At 37.3% G+C, this 20,956-nt stretch overlaps 1 protein-coding gene across 2 annotated transcripts in view; it reads left to right on the top strand.

Moving 5' to 3' along the window:
• col1a2 (collagen, type I, alpha 2) overlaps window positions 1–20,956 on the top strand; it is a 51,046-nt gene that overhangs the window by 27,544 nt on the left and 2,546 nt on the right. For both annotated transcript variants that reach the window (XM_043689936.2, XM_043689937.2), the window contains exons 25-51: window positions 521–619; window positions 1,262–1,315; window positions 3,224–3,277; window positions 3,805–3,858; window positions 5,285–5,338; window positions 6,871–6,915; window positions 7,007–7,105; window positions 8,586–8,693; window positions 9,155–9,208; window positions 9,336–9,389; window positions 9,569–9,622; window positions 9,841–9,894; window positions 9,993–10,100; window positions 12,226–12,279; window positions 12,788–12,841; window positions 13,899–14,060; window positions 14,178–14,285; window positions 15,454–15,561; window positions 15,679–15,732; window positions 15,832–15,939; window positions 16,054–16,107; window positions 17,443–17,550; window positions 17,652–17,705; window positions 17,807–17,914; window positions 19,232–19,481; window positions 20,328–20,518; window positions 20,635–20,877. In XM_043689936.2, coding sequence (XP_043545871.1) covers window positions 521–619; window positions 1,262–1,315; window positions 3,224–3,277; window positions 3,805–3,858; window positions 5,285–5,338; window positions 6,871–6,915; window positions 7,007–7,105; window positions 8,586–8,693; window positions 9,155–9,208; window positions 9,336–9,389; window positions 9,569–9,622; window positions 9,841–9,894; window positions 9,993–10,100; window positions 12,226–12,279; window positions 12,788–12,841; window positions 13,899–14,060; window positions 14,178–14,285; window positions 15,454–15,561; window positions 15,679–15,732; window positions 15,832–15,939; window positions 16,054–16,107; window positions 17,443–17,550; window positions 17,652–17,705; window positions 17,807–17,914; window positions 19,232–19,481; window positions 20,328–20,518; window positions 20,635–20,877 — 2,547 coding nt within the window. The remainder of the gene's footprint in view (window positions 1–520; window positions 620–1,261; window positions 1,316–3,223; window positions 3,278–3,804; window positions 3,859–5,284; window positions 5,339–6,870; window positions 6,916–7,006; window positions 7,106–8,585; window positions 8,694–9,154; window positions 9,209–9,335; window positions 9,390–9,568; window positions 9,623–9,840; window positions 9,895–9,992; window positions 10,101–12,225; window positions 12,280–12,787; window positions 12,842–13,898; window positions 14,061–14,177; window positions 14,286–15,453; window positions 15,562–15,678; window positions 15,733–15,831; window positions 15,940–16,053; window positions 16,108–17,442; window positions 17,551–17,651; window positions 17,706–17,806; window positions 17,915–19,231; window positions 19,482–20,327; window positions 20,519–20,634; window positions 20,878–20,956) is intronic.

Below are 20,956 nucleotides of genomic sequence, written 5' to 3'. Positions count from 1 at the left end.
ATATCAACCATCTCAATACAGTTATAGCAGTTTACTTTGATGTGGCTGCAGTTTTAAGTATTACCATTTGGTCATAATTATGGCATTATTGAGATGCCAATATTGTTTACATACCAGCATTTCACACAAGAAATAGACTATCAGATCAAAGGTTCAAATCTTGTTGTGATTTAAATATTACTGCATATCATATCATATCATATGATAAGTAGCAATCCTCAATTAATTTGTATCTTCTGTTGTCCAGACCACAATTTTCTTCAACATAAAATGTAATTCTTATAATACTAAAGAATACTAATGTTTAGATTTGTGCATTGTACCTTATGCTACAATACCAACTACTATGGAATTACAAATGAATAACAAATGCTGAGTATTCACTCAGATGTTTTTATAATTAATAACATGCATGGATGTAAAATAATAAATCAAAATCACAATTAATTGCTACATGTAACAATAACCAACAGTAACTTGTGAAGAGCATTGTGTCATTGTCTGAGATCATACATTTTAGGGTCCAGCTGGTGAGGAAGGTCGTACTGGTCCCCCTGGTGCTACTGGCCCAAGAGGTCAGGCTGGTATGATGGGCTTCCCTGGTCCAAAGGGTGCTGCAGTAAGTGCACAATTACATTTGTTCTAATAAAAATATTTAAGATTGCAAAATATGTTGTCATGACATTTTCTGACTAGCCTTGATTTAAAACAAAGCTACAACTATTTAAGTAATGCACATATAATTTCTTCCTTAAAATTTTTGATGTTCCATAAACATAAAATATTTCTTTAATTACAACCGACTCCTTGCTGTGTTCTGAGTTTTAACATTGTTGTTAAGAGACAGCGTTAGTTAGATGAACAAATGAATTTAAGGTTGATTCTAATCTTAAATAGGTGCAAACCATGACTTTGTGACATATGTGTTTGAAAAGTCAGCTGTTAAGATTATGGCTGCAGGATATTTATAGTTCTGAAAGCTAAATGGCAGAATTTTGGTAGCTGTAGCAATATAAATGCGAATGTATGGATACCAACTCTTGCAGTCTCAATGCCAGAAAGTCAAATTTTTTTCTTCTCTGGTAATCATGTCTTGTCCAATATTCACTCCCTAGTTTAGAAACAAACCCTGTTAAATAAAATAAAAGTTAGATGAACAATTATTCACTTAAATAATTTAAATTAAGTTTTCTCAAAATTTCAGAGATGAAAAAAGCTTGTATTTGGGTGATAACATTATTATTTCTATTTCATTTCCCAGGGTCTACCTGGCAAGCCTGGTGAGAGAGGAAGTGTCGGTCCTGCTGGTCCACGTGTATGTATAAATTTTAGCAAAATTGCTTATTTAACACTGCATATAGATCAATGCATAATGTGCTGGACTTTCCCGGTGACTTTGGGACCCCTACATCAGGACCAAGTGGAACCTTAATTCAGCCTTTGTTGGGAACAAGACAGTTCCCAGAGGTAACTTCAAATTTCCTGCTTTTGTGTTCACCATCTAACTAAGAACTGCAGGTGGCTCCCAAAGTTGCCAACCCAATCAGAAGGCAGGCAGCAAGAGCCTGGGGCAAACCCCACAAGCAGAGATGTGTAATGCTGAGCAATATTGGAGACTCCCGTGAAAGGCTCCTCCAAGCCCAAAATTGAAATGAAAATTTCAGAGAGGCCAAGCCTATTTGTCAATAAGTGAAAATACTGGCAGGAGTATTTGGCAACAGTTGAAGTCTTTCATATTGTTGGCCCCCTTGTTGTGCCATTAGCTTCATTGTGCTCCATAAAGCTGCTGACTTGCACACTTAGTACATGAAGGGATGGGTGCAAAATCAGTGTTAGGTGGGGCCTTGTTGGTAAATTTAATACCATTCCAACACAACTCCCTACTATTTTTTCAGACCCCTCCATCTCCAATCCCACCATCCCAGGCTTGGAAAACTCATCCCAATGTACTCACTTTGTTGCTTAAAGTAAAAGTGTATTTTAAAGACCCATTTAAAGCTGGGAGCTGCTGGAGTAATGAAAATGGATAAATGCTTAACTTTTTTTGTATGATGTTCCTATGTCCGCAAGGGTTCATATTTTGGTAAAATAGTGCAGGATCACCATACTGAGCATTTTACATATTTACCTGAAATTCTGCCAAGAAATACAGGTGTTCAAACTTTAACATATATTCGTAGTTCTTTCCTTCACTATTTTGGTTGAGGATTTATTTTAATGGGTCTTTGATTGTACTAAAATGGCAGAGGAAGGAGCCTCAGACAGTTGCATTTGCATTCATTTGCACTCTTTCAATATGTGACTCAAAACTATTTGTCTAAAAAGTGAATACTGCCTCAACATTAGCGAGTCAGCCAATCAAAAGAAGAAATTTTCAAAAATATTTCAAAGAAAGTAAGCCATTGTAAAAGCTGAAATGGACATTTACATATTTATTGCAGAAAAACATCAGTTTGATTTACTGTGAGGCAATTTTTCTTCATATGCAAGAAACGTGCATTTCAGGAGCTTGCTGCCCTTCAGTTGCTTTACAACAGTCATATACAGCAAAGGGAAACTTAAGAAACGGTTTGATAGAATGTAAATTAAGTGAGACGTTACCATTGCAGTCAGAATCCTATAACTTAAAATGACCTCGAGCTTATCGTGGATGAAAAAGGTTGGACAGCTGTGCCAAGTCATGCCTGAAGATTGAACCAGGTGAACAAATTGCTGTTCAAAGTCCATGTAATAAAAAAAACTTAAGACCTAGGAGCAGGAGTAGGCAATTCAACCCTCAGGCTTTCAGATTTTCTTTTCCTTGTCACTTATTTCTCAGGCAAAGGCAAAAGCAAAAGGCAACATTTAAAAATCACTGCTAGTGTTTGGTGTAAAGAGCAATTATTGTCAATATTTTGTTGATCAGCTGTTATTAAAGTTGTTTGGGGTAACAACAATCACAAGTCAAAATCATATTTATTATATTTTGAAAATGCATACATTTGTAGATGATACTTGATTTCTGCAAAAATAGGATGTATCAATAAATCCTGACTAAAGTCACTAATCTAGGAAGCAGAGCATGCTACAGGATCACATGAATCTCCAAGAATGGCAAATACAATATTTAATTAAACTATTTGTTGTGAATTTTAAATACATCATGAGGAATACACACCGCAATAATTGGTGTTTACTATGTAATAACATTAACAATTTATTTTCTGATGCTTTTGTTTTTCAGGGTGCACCTGGCAAAGATGGTGAAACTGGAGCACAGGGCGCTCCTGGTGTTGCAGTAAGTAGACAATTACAGACATAAAACTATGCTACAGATCTTGGATGCAAAAGTAGATTTTAAAATGATGTATGAATATTGATTAAACTTAATGCTTCCTATATAATTCCTTTTTCTTTACATGAACAAAGTCTTTCATCAGCTTGAAATAAGTGGGTTAAGGCCTTGCTTTAAATAATGGAAAGGAATTGGATTAGTAGATTTTAAAATATTTACATCCTAGTGCTCACATTTAATTTAATTTTGAAAATCTTAGTTTTCTGGAGATTGTTATTTGAAATGTGATCATGTTTTCTTCATGCAGTTTTATTACGTATTAATATACCTGATGTTACACAATAGCTAAATTAATAATAAATTAATTTGACTTCAAAAGATTAATGCAATGTAAGTTTTAAATATTATGAGTGAATGAACTAACTAAATTATTTTAATTAATATTTTCCATTAATATGAATTTGAAAAGTAGATATAGTTATCACTCAGCAATTTGGTCAAATAAACATGTCAGTGTTCTTCTTATTTAGGGCCCTACAGGTGCAAGAGGTGAAACAGGTCCAGCTGGCAGTGTTGGTTTCCAGGTATGTATTTGAAATTGAGTATGCACCAGATCCAACAAAATAGGCTAGCTAACTGAATTATAATACTTTCATGTGGAAGGGCAGATTAAAATGAGACATACAAATATGTCAAACAATTCTGCACATCTTACTGTAAAACACGGTTAGGTTGCAATCAATTCATACACTGATTTAAATTTAAAATAATTTTTTTTACAAATAATGGATGTTCCTACAATTACGTTGAAATGTGTCTAACCAATAGCACAAAATGTCCATAGCAATTTGTTTGCAACATCTTTTCCAAATTATAAATGAGTAACTGAGAGTTATTGCAGTCACTTTGTGATTAATGTGAATAACACGGTGTCAGAATGAGCTTCAAACAATGAATTAGGAATTACAAATATAGCATTGTAGTGGATTTATCACTGGACTAGTTAACCAGAAGCATAGGCTAATGCTCGGGGATTTGGTTTCAAAGTACCAACTGGTGGAATTTAAATTTAATGAAGGAAATTTAGAACTGAAAGCCAGAGTCTTAGTCATGACCATGAAAATATTAAATGTTGTAAAAATGCAGATGGTTCACCAATGTCTTTCATAGAAGGTAATCAACCATCCTTAGTAGGAATGGTCTATTTGTGACTCCCAGCCCACAGCATTGTGGATAACTCTTAACTGACTTCTAAAATGGCCAAGCAAGCTACTCAGTTCAAGGGCTAATAATGCTGGGCTGATTAGTGACTCACATATCTCTTCGATGAATTAAAGAGAAAGTATCAACAGCGAGCAGTTGGAGCCTGTAGTTAGCCAACCATGACCTATTCTATCTATCCTTTTAGCCCATGAACTAAACCTTAGTTTCTTAAAGATACGGTATTTTTTGTTTTGTCCATCAAATAAATTACATGCATTACTGATAAATGTAATTCTTGCATTAAAGCAATTTCATTTTTCTATACAACAGCATCTGCCAAGTGTTAAATTGATAATATATTCTCCTCTTGGTTAGATGGATTTAAAAGATTTCTCATTTCATTAACCTTAAGAAAAGCAACAAATATTAATCTCAAATCTCAAAGTTACAATTTTTGTCATTAATATTAGTATTCAAACATTTAACACATTCATAACAAGTTCCTCTCTTTATTAAAAATACTGGAGTAATTCCTTTTTGTGATAGTGAAGGGAAGGTATTAGTATAAATTGATTAAGAAACACATCCAACAATAATGTCTGCATTATATTTTGTTTAAAATTTGACATAGTTTTGAGAAGAATGTAGAATGAATTAATTTTACAAAATTTCTTTTTTGTTGTTGGACAATAAAGCATTCTATAAATATGTACTACTAGTCTTGTCTGCCAACTGCACATTTCCACAACTAAAGTCCCATCGATCTGGTATTGAAGTCCTAAAATGCATTTCTTTCTGTCACTGTAGGGGATGCCCGGACCTTCTGGTGCTGTTGGAGAGCCAGGCAAACCAGGTAATCAGGTAAGACAAATAATCATCTGCCAATTCCAAGACTTATATGCTCTCCATATATGAACTTGAATTATCTGAAATGCCTTATTCAAAACTATGCCAATATGAACTTTGAAATGACAAATATTATGCCTTTGTTCAGAAATGTTGTAAAGATCAGCCCATCAATTACATACCAATGAGTTTATCTTCAATGGCAGGGCAACTTCTCAATACAATTATTTGGGAAGAATTAATATTGATATGGCGCAATGTGGATTGTTTCAGAAGAGTCAGCATGGATTTGTTAAGAGAAAATTGTGTCTAACTAATTTTCTGGAGTTTTTAGAAGAGGCAACAAAGAGGTTTGATGAGGGAACAACTATTCTTGTGGTGTACATGGACATCCAGAAGGCATGAAATAATACAGTGAAATGCAACAGACCTGAGGGAAGTTACAGTTCATTGAATAAAAGGCACAGTATCAACATGGATACAAAATTGACCAAAGGATAACAAACAGAGAATAATCATTAATGGATTTTTTTTGCGCTGGAAGGAGTGGAGTTCCTCAGGGCTGAACCCTCGATTTTCCAAATATATAAATGATTTATATCTTGGTGGGCAGGGAAGAGATTCAAAGCTTATGGCTAACACAGAATTTAGAAGAAATGTAAACTGTAAAGGGAACAGTGTGGAAATTATGAAAGACATTGACAAATTAGTGGAGATGATTATTTAGCAGATGAAGTCCAATACAAGAGAGGATGCACTTTGATACAAAGAACATGAAGCAACAGTATAGAATAAAAGACAATCTCCAAAAGCAGGTGCAGAGAGACCTGGGTGGACATGTGCATAAATCATCAAAGGTGGCAGAACAAACAATAAAGCATACATTACCCTCGGCTTCATAAACAGGAGCAGAGTGCAAAGGTGGGGGGGGGTCATGATGAATATATATATAACACTCTAATTAGACCACATTCAGGAAGGATTTGAGATACTGGACAGAGTGCAGAAGAAATTTACATGAATTGTCCATGGATGAGGCCCTTTAATTATGAGGAAAGATTGGAGACGTTGGGCCTGTTTTCTTTGGGGAGGAGCAGGCTACAAGGCATTATGATAGCTGCTTACAAAATCATGAGGGGTCTGGACAGAGTGGATAAGGAGAAGTTAATCCTACTTGTAAATGCAGAGGCCAGAGTTTTAAAATGATTTGCAAAAGAAACAAATGTGAAGTGAGAGAAACTTATTGATAGAGCAAATAGATAGACTCTAGATTGCAAATGTAGTGGAGGCAGGTAAAATTAAGGCATTCAAGGGAGGGTTGGATAATTATTTAAATACAAACAAAAGCAAAGTTACAGGGAAAAAAACCTTCTTCATGCTTTTCAAATGCATCAACTGTGAAATTATATATCCAAAGGGTTAAATAGCATTCAGAAAATGTCTTCTTCATAATGGGAAATTTTAGGGTTATTTTTCTTTTCTTTCCAGATTTTACTTTATAATGCATTTTAATGTTGCAATATCTTATTACTGTCATTTCTCCACAGGGTCTCCGAGGTGATCATGGCAGTCCTGGTATTTCTGGTACAAGAGTAAGTTAAGTTTCTATAGTTTTGCACTTTCAGCCTCTTCAATGTGATAACATCATACTTAAAGCATTGTGGTTCATATTTTCCTATTTAGGGCGAACGAGGTCCTCCAGGTGAACGCGGTGCTCCAGGTTCTCAGGGCCTTCCTGGTGCTCGTGGTAGTAGTGGTGCTCCTGGCACTGAAGGTGGAAAGGTAGGCTGAACTTAACTTTTTAAAACTTAAATTGCATCAATATTCAGCCCATGCTTTGATGTCAATTTCTTGAATTATTCGAGTATTTCTTTGAAATCATTTGAACGCAAGTCACATTGCAAAGATAAAGTCACCATACTCCTCCTGGACCATAGGGCTCTCTCTCAACTAGGAAAGACAGCTGATGGTTAGCACACCTTAGACAAAGGGAGAGTTGAGAATGATAGTCCTCCTCAGCTGGTTTGGGAACTGGACCCTCACTGTTGGCATCACTCTGAATTGAAAGTCAGCCATTCAGGCAACTGAACTGACTGACCCACAACATGTAGTAATAATATGACTGAAAGGGTCACTTACTTTATTCCATTCTTCAACATAAAGATCTTAAAATTTCATATCATCATCTGCCATATCAAAGCTGTGCTAGTAATGTGCTGCATGTCTTATTGACCATGAGGGCAAAGTTTCCTAGTCCCTGGAGGCAGGTTTTAGAATGAAACCAGAAAATGAGAGCATTGGGTCATTGACCTGACATGTTCCTACTTCAGGGTGGTCAGGCTGGTGGCAGTGTCAATGTAGTGCTGTCTATCTATTAATTAATTAAGTGCCTTAATTGGGGAATTGGTGGATTCATTGCTGCCCCTTGGTATGAGAATGAATCCAGCTTTATGGAAGTGGCCTAAGAACAGCAATCCAGTGAATTATAGGACCAAGAGGTTTCATACCTCAAGGTCAGGACTGTGAGGATGAAAGTTTGCAGCCACAGCTAATGCCAATTGGCTGGACAGTTTCCTTCCTCTGGCTTCAGTCTTTATTTTCAAAGCTTCATTCACACTTCTGAGGATGCCTCCATTTTAAGGTGCCTTTATGTTGAAACATGTCTAATAGCATAAAATGTCCTTAGCAATTTAATTTTAAAGATCTTTTCCACATTATAAATGAGTAACTGAGAGTTGTTGCAGTCACTTTGTGACTAATGTGAATAACATGGTGTAAGAATGAGCTTCACACAATGAATTAGGAATTACCTATAGCGCATTATAGCGGATTCATCATTGGACTAGTTAAGCAGAAGCATAGGTTAATGCTCAGGGGTCCCCAGCTGCAACACTCAGTAAGGCTGCTGGTCTTCCATCTTCCTTTGATTGTATGTCTAGCCTCAAAAGCCAAACCATCATTCTTCAAGTGAAGCTGCTAGCCAGAAGATTATGTGGGAATGAACAATACAGACTTACATGGGCTGGGGAATTGGAAATGGCATTAACATTTGAAAACAATCTATCAGCAGAAGATGCCATCATCAACTGTTCAGGGTAAACCTGGAATTAGCATCATTTATTTCTTAAATAAGGAGATTGGGATCTTATGCAGGAGCTTGAATTTCTTAGAAAGATGTATCAATGGGTTTTCAGTGCTTTGTGTTGGGCATTGCATTAACTAACAGTCAAAAAATTTACCCGTTAATCTTTATTCCTTTTAGGGTGAAGTTGGTTCCACTGGTCTACCTGGTCATGTCGGTGCCCCAGGTGCTCAGGGTTCACCAGGTGAAAGAGGTGGTGCTGGCACTCCTGGCATCAAAGGTGAAAAGGTAATTTTGTAAAATATTGACAATCTTTTTTAAACAAATAGAAATATATATTTTCATTTTATTTTCAATGGTGCATAGATTTCTAACAGATTCACAATGTAGCCTTCCATAGGCTTTGCTCTCTTCATTAGAATGCACTACCACCAATTTAAATAAGAACTATTAAAGCTCAGTCATATGTCTGTGCTTCATATTAGACACTTTATAATTATGGCTCATTCAATGTGTTTCAACCTTTTCGTTTTTCTTTAATGATTTAAAGATAAATTATGTTTGAAGCATAAACAGAGGAAATTCAACTTATGGCCGGAAGACAGAATCCACAAACATGTATAACATTATTAGCTTTAAAATAATTTTTAAAATAATTCATCAAGATATTAAGCACCGATATGTGTTGCTATTTCTTAGAGCTGCACTATCTTGTATACCATCTAACTCTGATGATATGTTTTTAATAGGGCGATGTAGGTTCAGCAGGTCCTCAAGGAAGTCCAGGTCCAGATGGCGCACGGGTAAGTGCCCCATAATTGTTCTCTGAATAAAGTTGTGTCTTATATTATTGTATCTGCCAGTATACATCAATCAAACCTGAACTTATCTTTCACTTTGTCTAAACCTTTTCAAATTTCTTGTTCATAGGGTCTTCCTGGTCCTGGTGGTCCTCCTGGCCCCAGTGGTCCTCCTGGTGATAGGGTAAGTTTCTGAAGCTTGCTTAATCTTTCTAGTAATGGCACCAGCATCCATGTTGTCTGTTGCTGTTTTTGTTATTCACATACATATCACCATTTTCTCATTAACAGAGCTCATATTTTTTTTTACATTTATAACGTTTTGTAATCATCAACAACTGACTTAAAGTCTTTTCTTTTCAGGGTGACTCTGGTGCTGTTGGTCACCCTGGTCCAGCTGGTCCTCGTGGTCTTCAAGTAAGTAAAATAAAAGCAATATGTGGTAAAATGAATTTCTATTCTATCTAAGCTTGTATTGTTTTATTTTTTCTAATCATGCTGTCAGTTGTCGATAATGCAATGAAGAAAATGCCTGTTGTAGTTAAACGTAATAGCAGTGACACATTTCAATCAGCCTCCAATGTGAGAAGAAGTATGGACGATACAACTATTTGGTTTTGTCTTTCCCTGCCTAGGGTGAACGTGGTGAAGCTGGTCGTACTGGTCCCCCTGGATTTGCTGGTCCAGCTGTGAGTTTCAAAACTTCCTTTTATCTTACTTTAAATACTTTTACACCTTTTTAAAAACATAAGCTCTTAAAAATGCTTACTGCTTTCTTCTATTAAAGGGTGCAGATGGACACGCTGGAGCTAAAGGTGAGAAAGGTGTGACTGGTTCCAAAGGAGAGGTCGGTCCTGCTGGTCCTGTTGGTCTACCTGGTGCCGCTGGTCCTCCAGTAAGTATCCTGACCTAAAGTCATTCAATTAAAAAGCAATTCTACCTTAACTAGTTGACAATTCATTCTCAAACACTTTACTTTTTTGTATCAATGTCATGTTTAAAATGATATAAATCATCTGGCATTAAAATGGGCAGTGGCCAGGCATAATACATCTCTGTACAATGTTCTGCCACTGCAATTCACATTACTTGAACTAGTAAACAACAGAAAAGTTCTGCCTGAACTGTCTAAACTATAAGACCATTTTGGTCCACCTTGAGATGCCTTTGGCTGAGGATGAAATATTAGCTGGAATATGATCCTAAGGACACAGAAATAAATTAAGATGCACAACTTACCTGTACAAAGTTATGCACAGCATATGATTTAGATTGATACCCAGACAAATGCACAGTTGTCTTATGTATGCCTCAATACCTTATCTATGGTATTTACCAACTCATACTTATACTTGAATGATCTACAGAATTTATATTTTGAAGTTAGAAATCTTTGTAAGTGGAGAAACAGTATGTGAATTTCGTTCATGTTAATTCAGAATTATTCTGTAAACTTTGAATCCCACAGTTTTGCTATTTTTGCTTAATGCTCAATTCTGTGCCCCATAATGAGCATACCACAGCAGAATTTGACAGCGTTAACCTTGTCCAATGCCTTTTTGTTGTACAAGAGGCTCACTTAGATTACAAAATTTGTATATATCACTTCAGTACAGCTGTTTCCTGGGTAATTTCACTGGAACAATGTGGGCTAGGGGCATTGATGAAGAGAATATATGTAGAGAGTGATACCGCTGAACTGCAAAATGGTGGTATCCATATAAGTACCTGGTTTGCCAGTCAGAGAAAGGAATAAGTGAGCAAAGTTGGTATCTGTAGGTGAGTTCTTGGAAATGCATGAGTCATATAAAGGTCACCATTTCAACTATCATCCATGGAGGCTAGATTTTCCTCTTCAGTGCTATCATTAGCAAAGATCTCATGTGCAGGAATTCCACTTCCTGTTCGAATTCATCACTGACTCCAGTGGACTTTCTTCTGCTAGGCTGAATTGAAATATATGAGGAGAAAGTGAGGTCTGCAGATGCCGGAGATCAGAGATGGAAATGTGTTGCTGGAAAAGCGCAGCAGGTCAGGCAGCATCTAGGGAACAGGAGAATCGACGTTTCGGGCATTAGCCCTTCTTCAGGAATGAGGACAGTTTGTCCAGCAGGCTAAGATAAAAGATAGGGAGGAGGGACTTGGGGGAGGTGCGTCGGAAATGTGATAGGTGGAAAGACGTCAAGGTGAGGGTGATAGGTCAGACTGGGGTAGGGGCGGAGAGGTCGGGAAGAAGATTGCAGGTTAGGAAGGCGGTACTGAATTTGATGGAATTGACTGAGACAGGCTGGGGGGAGGGGAAATGAGAAAACTGGTGAAATCCGAGTTCAAAATATAATTGAAATATATGGGTAGTTCCCCCACGGGGCTCATACGGGACAATTTCCCCTTCTGTGGAGGTGGCAAGAAAGGGAGATAATGTGGTGTGCTGGCCTTGCAGAGAAATTTATCTCCTTCTCTCCCCATAATTCCAATGACTTTTGCTGTTCTTGGACATGCTGTATCCAGGTATACAATTGATCTTCAATCAGCAGATAAATGAGATCTCCTGAGGTCTCGCAATTTAACTGCAAATCTGCAAGAGCCAATATACTTGATGCTTCAGGCTTTGCCTCCTGTGGTAATTTTGAACACAGGCTCTCCACTAATATTTCATGCTGCTCTTTCAGGACCAGTTGTGACGTAAAGGGTAAAGGGTACACCTGTTGCTTTATTGTTTTTAAAGTCCTGGCTTGCTTGTCCAACCTGATCTTTTATCTGAATAGAGCAGTTATAAATAAAATTCAATCCAGCACACATGCAAAGCAAATAGTAGTCCAAAATTGTCCAATTTGAATTTTGACACAGCTACGACCAGGTGAAATTAAATGATCAGATGCACTGTTTTCAATCTTCTCAAGGTAGATAATATGTGTCTTCTGCAGTACTCAGGAAACGAGCTGTTTGTAACTATCTTATGCAATATTTGTTATCACAATGTACAATTCTATGTTCATAATTATTTGTATTTCTCTTCTTAGGGTCCTGCTGGAGCTGCTGGTCTACAAGGACCTGTTGGTTCAATTGGACCATCAGTAAGTTAAATATTAATTATACTACAAACATTTATTTGAATAGATTGGGCCTATATTCTTTGGAGTTTACAAATACAAGAGGTAATCTCATTCAAAAATGAATAATTATTTGAGGATTTGACAGAGTAGATCTACAGGGTTTTATTCCCCCCTTGAACTAGGATTCAAAGACTCAGGATAATCCATTCAGCTAATTAGAATTGAGATAAAGAAACATTTATTTGCTGAGAGGTTGTGAATCTTTAGAATTCTGAACACCAGAGGACCATGAGTCTTCAATCAGTGAGCAAAACTAAATCTAAGATGGAAAAATTTGGACACTTGAGGGAAATGAGGAATAATGTGGGGAAATGGACATGATGTAAAAGTTCTCCCATGATCTTTTCCAAAGACGGAGTTAGCCATGGGGTGGTAGGGCATAATGTTGCTCTTACTTCTTTTGATCAATTTGTGAAATGTGGCTTGGACTATAAATGGCTAATTTCAGCAACTGCTTTACTTTTCCTAGGGTTTTACAGGTTTCCCAGGCCCAGGTGGGAGAGCAGGTGCTCCTGGTCCAGCAGTAAGTACTTTTTCTTCTAACATTTCTTATCTGCACCTCTCTCTGAATGAGCAAAGTATTCGACTTTGACACTGTGATTAAACCAATGAACAACATGCAATAGCTTGAGTTAATGTAAGCAATTATAACTGCTTCTGGTGAATATAGCAATATGTGTCTGTCTCCACACAGTGTTAACTTTAGGATAGGGTGGTTAAAAATATCAAATCTAGAAGGTTTATTTTACAAAGTATAAATCAGTATCAATGGTACATGATGATAAATCAGTGTCTAATGAAATATATTGGTTCTGAGGGTAATTAAGAAAGATACGTTGATTGAATATTTCACTATTTGTAGCAATCCTCAGCATCATTTGTCAACTTAATTCACTATATCTAAATTTTCAACCAATAGGGATTGAGTTAAGGTCGTACTGATATTGAAGTCTTCCTGCCTGTAATGAATTTTCTCTTGGGTTAAACTGTTAACCTAAATACCACAAAGAAAGAAGATTCATGTCAGGGTGGAAGAAGAAAGATAAGTTGCATGAGGAGCGAGTGCCAACATCAGGTTTCTTGTCAAGCAATGAAATATTACAGATATATAAAATCTGAAACAAATGTAGAAAATACTAGAAGTTCTCAGCGGGTAGTTAGTATCAGTAGGGAAAGGAAGGTAAGCTCAACATTTCAACCCTATGATTTTTTTGTCAATTCTGCTATAAGATCATAAACTTGGAATATTGGTCCTATCTTCCTTTTTGCACTGATGTTATGCAATCTGCAGTGTTTCCAGTATCTGCATTTTTGTTTTATTAATTTCAAAGTTCCTGTTCCTGCTTAAAATATTGACTTTGCTAAATAATCATGGAGTTGACTGTACAAATTTCAGATTGTTTTAAGACCATATTGTAAAGATGTCATCCAATAGCAGAGGAGGCCCATTTGTGTCTTTGTTCTGGAATACGTACTCTGAATGTGTGTCTTAGAGTATACCCCTCTGGCAACTTTATATGACAAGAGATGAACAATAGATAATAAGCAGGCATCAGAAGTGATTAATGCATTTTTTATAGGGTCCACAAGGTTCCCAAGGTCCAGCTGGTCCAATTGGTAATTCTGGCCCACAAGGTCCAAGAGGTGATACAGGTCCACAAGGTCGTTCGGGTTCATCAGGTCCTGCTGGGCTACAAGGTATTCCTGGAGAGAGGGGTCCCTCTGGTGAATCAGGTCCTGCTGTAAGTTACTTTAAACCAGTGGTAAAGTAGCTATTAAAAGGATGTATAATTATAATTTCCATTACTTCACTCAATAAACATTGTTACTTGTCCACTTTTTGTAATATTTCTGTACAGGGTCCTCCAGGTTCTGGTGGTCCTCAAGGCTTCCTCGGTTCAGCAGGTGCACTCGGTCTTCCAGGTGCTAAAGGTGAATCTGGTCTCCCAGGTGTCTCAGGTCCTCCTGTAAGTGTCTCATTTCATAAAGTAGTACATTCTTAAACAATTTGGTTAATTAGTGTCGGGGTATATTCACACATTTACAAATACAAAAAACTATTATCCAGATCCTAATAAAATTCAAATTTAAAAACCCAAGAATTCTCATCAAGAAAGTAGATGGGAAAGTTATCCCCTAAATATGCCAGTACAAGTTTGTGACAGGTTGTTGGTTTTGCATACACACCTTTAAGGTAATTGTTGCAAGTTGGATTATTCTTCACAACTGGATTTAGAGTGGGTTGTTTTGTCTTTGAGCTCTCTGGTGCTGTCTTCTACTAGAGCAAATAAAACACAGAAGGGACAATTTTAACTCTTTCAGAACCCATCTACTTACACAAAGTTAAAATCAGGACTGATTCTTAAATGTTTAAGTTGGAAATATGAAATTTCTTGAGCAACAAAAAACCATTGATAGGTAACCCTAGCTGGGAAATCATGACAGTCTAATCTTCTCCCCATTCATGGATAGAAAATCAGGGGCTGTAAACCTGAAATTCCTTGAAAAATATTCTCTGCATTCCTCTCTGGGAATTCCTGACTACAGAATCAGCCTGTACATTTACTTTCAGTTATTTTAGCTGTACCACTGTTGCTATTAATATCCAGAATAAAATAGCCACGTTTTAACTTGTGTTGAACCATTCTGGTATGTGGTGTAAAAAGAAAGATCAATCTGAAATTGCAATATGAAATGTCAGTATCGATTTTAAAAAGTGCTTTCAACGTCTGTTGTCTTGGAACTTGTAATGAAACAATATATTAAAAACTATATTCTGCTAATTTAGCAATCAAGGATTAGGTTTTTTTAGCAGTAAACTTGTGTTTTTCACTGTTTGGCATTGATAGTGGACAACTATTTATAAAATCCAACTCTTAAGTCACAGTGGCCGTGATATTTCATGAACATGTTACTGGTGTCTTATTATAATTTCAGTAGAGGACTAACAAGAGACTATAGAGATAATATGTAAAGAGCTGTTCATCTGATTCCTTCTGGGAGACAGTTTAGAATCTATGCAGAATTTCTTTTGAACTGAGTGTTGTAACGTTATTTTTGTTTATGAAATATCATACTTTCTGAGTGAAGTGATCTCTTCTTCTGTACTTAATCTTATTTGCTATTAATTTCTAGGGTTCACCTGGTTCAACTGGTCCTGCAGGGGCCCATGGACAACGTGGTCCTGCCGGTGCAGTTGGTCCTAGTGGTCTGACTGGTCAACATGGTGAAAATGGCCGTGATGTAAGTAATTAAATAGACCACTGTTGTCAATGTTTTATTATGTACATGATACCCTGGATGAGTAAATAATATATGTACATTTCATGATCATGTTTTATTCTTTCTTTCACTTTTAAGGGAAATCCTGGCAGTGATGGTCCTCCTGGACGTGCTGGTCTTGCTGGATCTAAGGTACATGCAGTCCTAACATCTATCCTTAATAAGTTTATAGGTTTTGAATGAATATGACTTATCTTCATGATTTTTGTTTTCTGTTTCTCTTACACTCAGGGTGAACGTGGTGACCCTGGTAGAATTGGCAATGCTGGTGCTGTTGGTCAACCTGGTGCTCATGGTGCTGCTGGTCCTGTTGGCAAATCTGGCAACCGTGGTGAGGCTGTAAGTTTTTGGTTTTATTTTCCTTTTAGTCAAAGCGGTGTGTAATAGTGAGCTGATGTTCCACATTTTGTAAATTAAAATTAAAAATACTTCTTTGTTTTCTTTTACGTTAAGGGCGTTGCAGGTTCAACTGGTCCTGTTGGTCAAATGGGTCCAAGAGGTCTTGCTGTAAGTACATTTTAAGTTGCTGTAGTATCACTCATATTAAGACAGAAAGGTTAGATGATTTAAGCTTAAATATGTCTCCTATGCTCAAAAATAAACAACCATTTTGCAGGCAGTCAAGAGTGCTTTGGATGATCATTTAAAAGGGGTAGTGTGCAAGGTTGTTTGAAAGTGTAAGAGGATAGCACTAAGCTATGATGCGCATTTGGAGAGGTGGTGCACAATGTATGGAATGAATGGACTCCTCCTGTACGGGAACAATTCTGTGTGATGCAATTCTTTGAAGTGCTATGGAGAGTAAAAGGTTTGGAGATGAGGCTGTTATGTTGCGTTGGATTTCTGGAGGTTTGCCAGAGGAGCAGAAAGAGTTGCATCTGTAACAAATTGCATCTTGAACTTTGGCAATGTGATGTCATGGAATGGGTTTTTTTAATTCTGCCACCTCACTTTTCACTGCTAATCTTCAAAGGATATCCACTTACAATGAAAACCTTCCCTGGATTTTGTACCAGAATTCCTCTCCAACAGAACAGTCTGTAGGAACAGGGCAAAGACAGCAAAGAAGAGTAGGAAGGTTATACTTCAGTTATACAGGGCACTCATGAGTCAGCTTCTGGAGTACTATGTATAGAATTGGTACGCTTATTTAAGAAAGGTAGAGAGTACATTGGAAGCAAATTAGACAATGTTTACTGGACTAATATCTGGAAGGGCAGGTTGTCTTATGAGGAAAGATTGAATAAGCTAGCTTGCTTTTACTGAAGTTTAGAAGAGTATGAGGCAACTTGTTTGAAATATATAAAATCCTAATAGTCTTGTCAAGGTAGATGTGGAAAGGATGTTTCCTCTGATGGGTGAATCTAGAACTAGGGGCCACTTTTGAAAAATTCAAGGGCTACCCATTTAAAACAACAATGAGACTTGTTTTCTCTCTCAGAGGGTTATGAGTCTTTGGAACTCTCTTCCTGATAAGGTGGTGGAAGCAGATTCCTTGAATATTGCTAGGTCATAGGTAGATCAATTATTTTTACACATGGTTGGAAGATTACCAAGGTTGGCAGAATGGGATTTGAGGTTACAGTAATATCAGCCATGATCTTATTGAACGGCAAAGCAGACTGGAGGGGCTGGATAGCCTATGCCTGTTATTGATTCATATGTTTGTAATAGGTGAGTATTCTTTGTACTGCAAAGAACCCAACAACTATGTCCAGAGCTACAGCTTTACCCATTACTGATAGAAATAGAGACCCAGTGAAGGTCTTACTGTGTAATTATTTTTCTATTTCTTTCTCACACAGGATGAATCACTAAATAAATAAATTATTCTGTTTGTAGGGCCCACAAGGTCCACGTGGAGAAAAGGGTGAAACTGGTTTCGCTGGTTCCAGAGGCCTGAAAGGATTGCGTGGACCCGGTGGTTTGCAGGGTCTTCCTGGTGTTTCTGTAAGTAATCCCAGTATTCCTGAGTATTCCCCCTTTTCAAGTTTTTTTTCCCCTGCTGTTTTCAGTGATAAAATTCCTAATTGATTACCTTTCCTGTCCAGGGCATTTCTGGTGAACCTGGTGGTCATGGTTCTGCCGGTCCTGCTGGCCCAAGGGTAAGGAAAGAAATAGCTGTTTCAGATTCAAAGAATTAGTCATTTGCAATTTAGAGCAGCACACTAACAATGAAAAAAACTGCTCTATTTGTTCTATCCAGGGCCCATCTGGACCTTCTGGTCCTCCTGGTAAAGATGGTTCATCTGGACATGCTGGTCCTATGGGTCCAGCTGGTCATCGCGGTCGTCCTGGTGATGTTGGTCCTATGGTAAGTTGAAACTTATAAGCAGCTGAGTGTATTTTTAATTTTTTTTTAAAGTTTGCATTTTGAGGACAACTTCATTAGTGCTTGTATGGCATAATGAAATATGACAGTACACAGAATTATCCAGTTTAACCAACTTCTTATTCACTACTTAAACCTCCACCTACCTTTCAATTAAAGATATTACCTTAACCTTCTTTTCTTTCTCCTTCACATCCTTGTATAGCTTACCCTTAAATTCATCTACACTATTTGCTTCAACTCTCCTACTGCTAGCAAGTTCCACGTTCTCACCATGCTTTCGTTAAAGACATTTCTTCAGAATTCCTAGTTGGGTTTCTTTGAGACTTTCTTATATACAAGGTTCATAGAAATGCTCTTCCCTAAAATAGGAAGCTTTCGTTATATTTGCACTCAAGACCTTTCATAATTTCAAATATTTTTGTTAGGTCACCTTCAGCTGTCCTTATTCAAGAGAAAAGAGATGCAACCTTTCAATCCTTGTCTGACATTTAGGCCCATGCATTTCTGGGCTTGGAGCAGGATGGTGTTGTCTGCTTATTAAAAGGATGTTTTCATCATTTTGGAGGAATTAAATGCAATTTGAAATATTCAAACATGGAGTTTCAGAAAAGAATATGGAGAGGACATCATATTTAAGAAGTTGAACAGGGGTTAGAAATGGGATGGTTAATGCAAGGGGAATGAACTGAAAAGACAGGGAGCAGGTGCAGACACAGACTGAAGAAAGCAGTAAAGATATCTTGGTGTCAATAGCCTTGGGAGGTTAACAGAGAATGAAGATTTAAAATGGAAGGAGAAATGGAACAAAGTGAGATGTTCAAAGAAGGAGAAAGTGTCAGAGGAAGAAGCAGTGAAGCCAATGTGTGATCTGGTGATAACCAACACATCCCAGCACAGCAAACTTGAGGGTACAAATGGTGGAAGATGTATCAAGTCATGCAATTTCATTAGGGAAGGTGTCATCATCCCTTAACCAATTTCAGTTAAGGCTATGATACCAAAGCAATCAGTTACAAAAGGTTCCTAGATAGCAAGAGCCTAGTTCATTTGTGCGAACTGCCCTGGAGTACTATGCATCTGCCTCATTCGGGTATTTGATCACCCAGACATTGATAGACAGTTGAACTTGTTGAACAGATCGACAGACATATCATCTTAAAATTGTGTAGAATGATCTGAAATTGTTGTCAGTAGAATTGTATAATGATTGCGGAGAATCACATACAAGCAATTTGTGATAATAAGAAGAGTCAACTGCAAGAAGGCAAATGACTTGTAAACCTTGTCTTTTTTTAGGGTCCCCCTGGCCCACCAGGTCTTCCCGGTTTCCCAGGCGTTGCTGGCAGTCATTATGAAGTGAGCTACGATCATGAGTATTATAGAGCTGACCAACCAGCTGCAGTTAGAGAGAAAGATATTGAGGTTGATGCCAAACTGAAAGTTCTGACCAATCAGATTGAGAACATCCGCAGCCCTGAAGGCTCAAAGAAAAACCCTGCTCGCTCATGCCGTGACCTGAGCCTCAGCCATCCAGAATGGAAGTCAGGTATGTTTGTGTGCAAAACGACTATGTCTTTTATGTTTAAAAACAAGTCACTAAATATACCATGTAGAATGGTACATTATAACTTAAGGTCATAATGTTAATCTCTGATCTATGCTGAGTGAGCTAATTCAGCCATTGGGGAAAGACTATACTTGGTTCCCATCTTTAGTCTAGAAAAGAGGAAAGTTTGCCAACATTCTAATTCCCAATTGTTACTCATTGATCTGTGCTGGAAAATTACAGATATCAGATGATAAGTTAATTATGTTTCATTATGATTTTTGCTACCTTTTGCTCACAATCATCATGTAGCTGTCACATGAAAAATTGCCAATTCAACAAGGTGTCATGGGACTGATAACACAGACAATGAAAAATTGCCAATTCAACAAGGTGTCATGGGACTGATAACACAGACAAAATTAAAGAAATTGGAATGAAGTTTTATTTTAATTCATTCAAGGGATATGCACACTGCTGGTTGGGTCATTATTTAACGACCATCCCTAGTTGCCCTTTAGAAGCTGGTAATGAGCTACCTTCTTGAACTGCTGCAGTCCATTTGGAAGTAAAATTCATTTATACGTTATTTCTATCCCTTCAATAGGAACTACAACTAAAATTTTAGCTGCCTAGTTTTGAGTAATGGAAAAATAAGATGAAAATCTTATTTTATACCTTATTAAATTCTAGAATGTTTAATCTATAAACTGTGAATTTCAGATCCATTTATGAAAAGTATTTTTCAGATTTCTGTATCTGCTTTGTAAGTTTTGAGAGGAGTTAATTATGATGTGTTGCTCCAGCAACAAGAAAAGCCTTATTGGTGCACTTTCCCCAATTTAGGATACTATTGGATCGATCCTAATCAAGGATGTATCATGGATGCCATCAGAGTTTACTGCGACTTCACATCAAGAGAGACTTGTGTACATGCCAACCCAGATATCATCGAACGCAAGAACTGGTGGAATAGCAAGACTCCTAAAGAACAGAAACACGTTTGGTTTGGTGAAACTATCAATGATGGTGTTCAAGTAAGCCCAATTCAGATCTAAATTATGAAGAATATTTAACCCTTTGCAAAATGTGTCTATGCAACATATTGCAATTTTGGGAGACAGTTATCTTACCTTGACTCTCTTTGTTCTAGTTCACTTACAATGATGAACATATTACCCCATTTGTTATGGGTACCCAGCTGACCTTCCTGCACCTGCTCTCCAATGAAGCCTCACAGAATATCACCTACCATTGTAAGAACAGTGTGGCATACATGGATGAGGAGACTGGAAGCCTTAAAAAGTCCATTATCCTGCTTGGTTCCAATGATGTTGAACTCCGAGCTGAAGGTAACAGCAGATTCACTTACAGCGTTCTGGAAGATGGATGCACGGTAAGTTCTGGCCACATGTTTTATTACTAGTTGAGTCCAAATACACTCATTGTTGCTGGAGGTACAGTAGTGTAGCACC

The sequence above is a fragment of the Chiloscyllium plagiosum genome, unplaced genomic scaffold (assembly GCF_037043375.1).
Source record: "Chiloscyllium plagiosum isolate Xiang-an unplaced genomic scaffold, Cpla_swu_hap1 HiC_scaffold_5, whole genome shotgun sequence".
NCBI classification, from domain to species: Eukaryota; Metazoa; Chordata; class Chondrichthyes; order Orectolobiformes; family Hemiscylliidae; genus Chiloscyllium; species Chiloscyllium plagiosum.
This window is presented reverse-complemented; position numbering and strand designations above follow the sequence as displayed.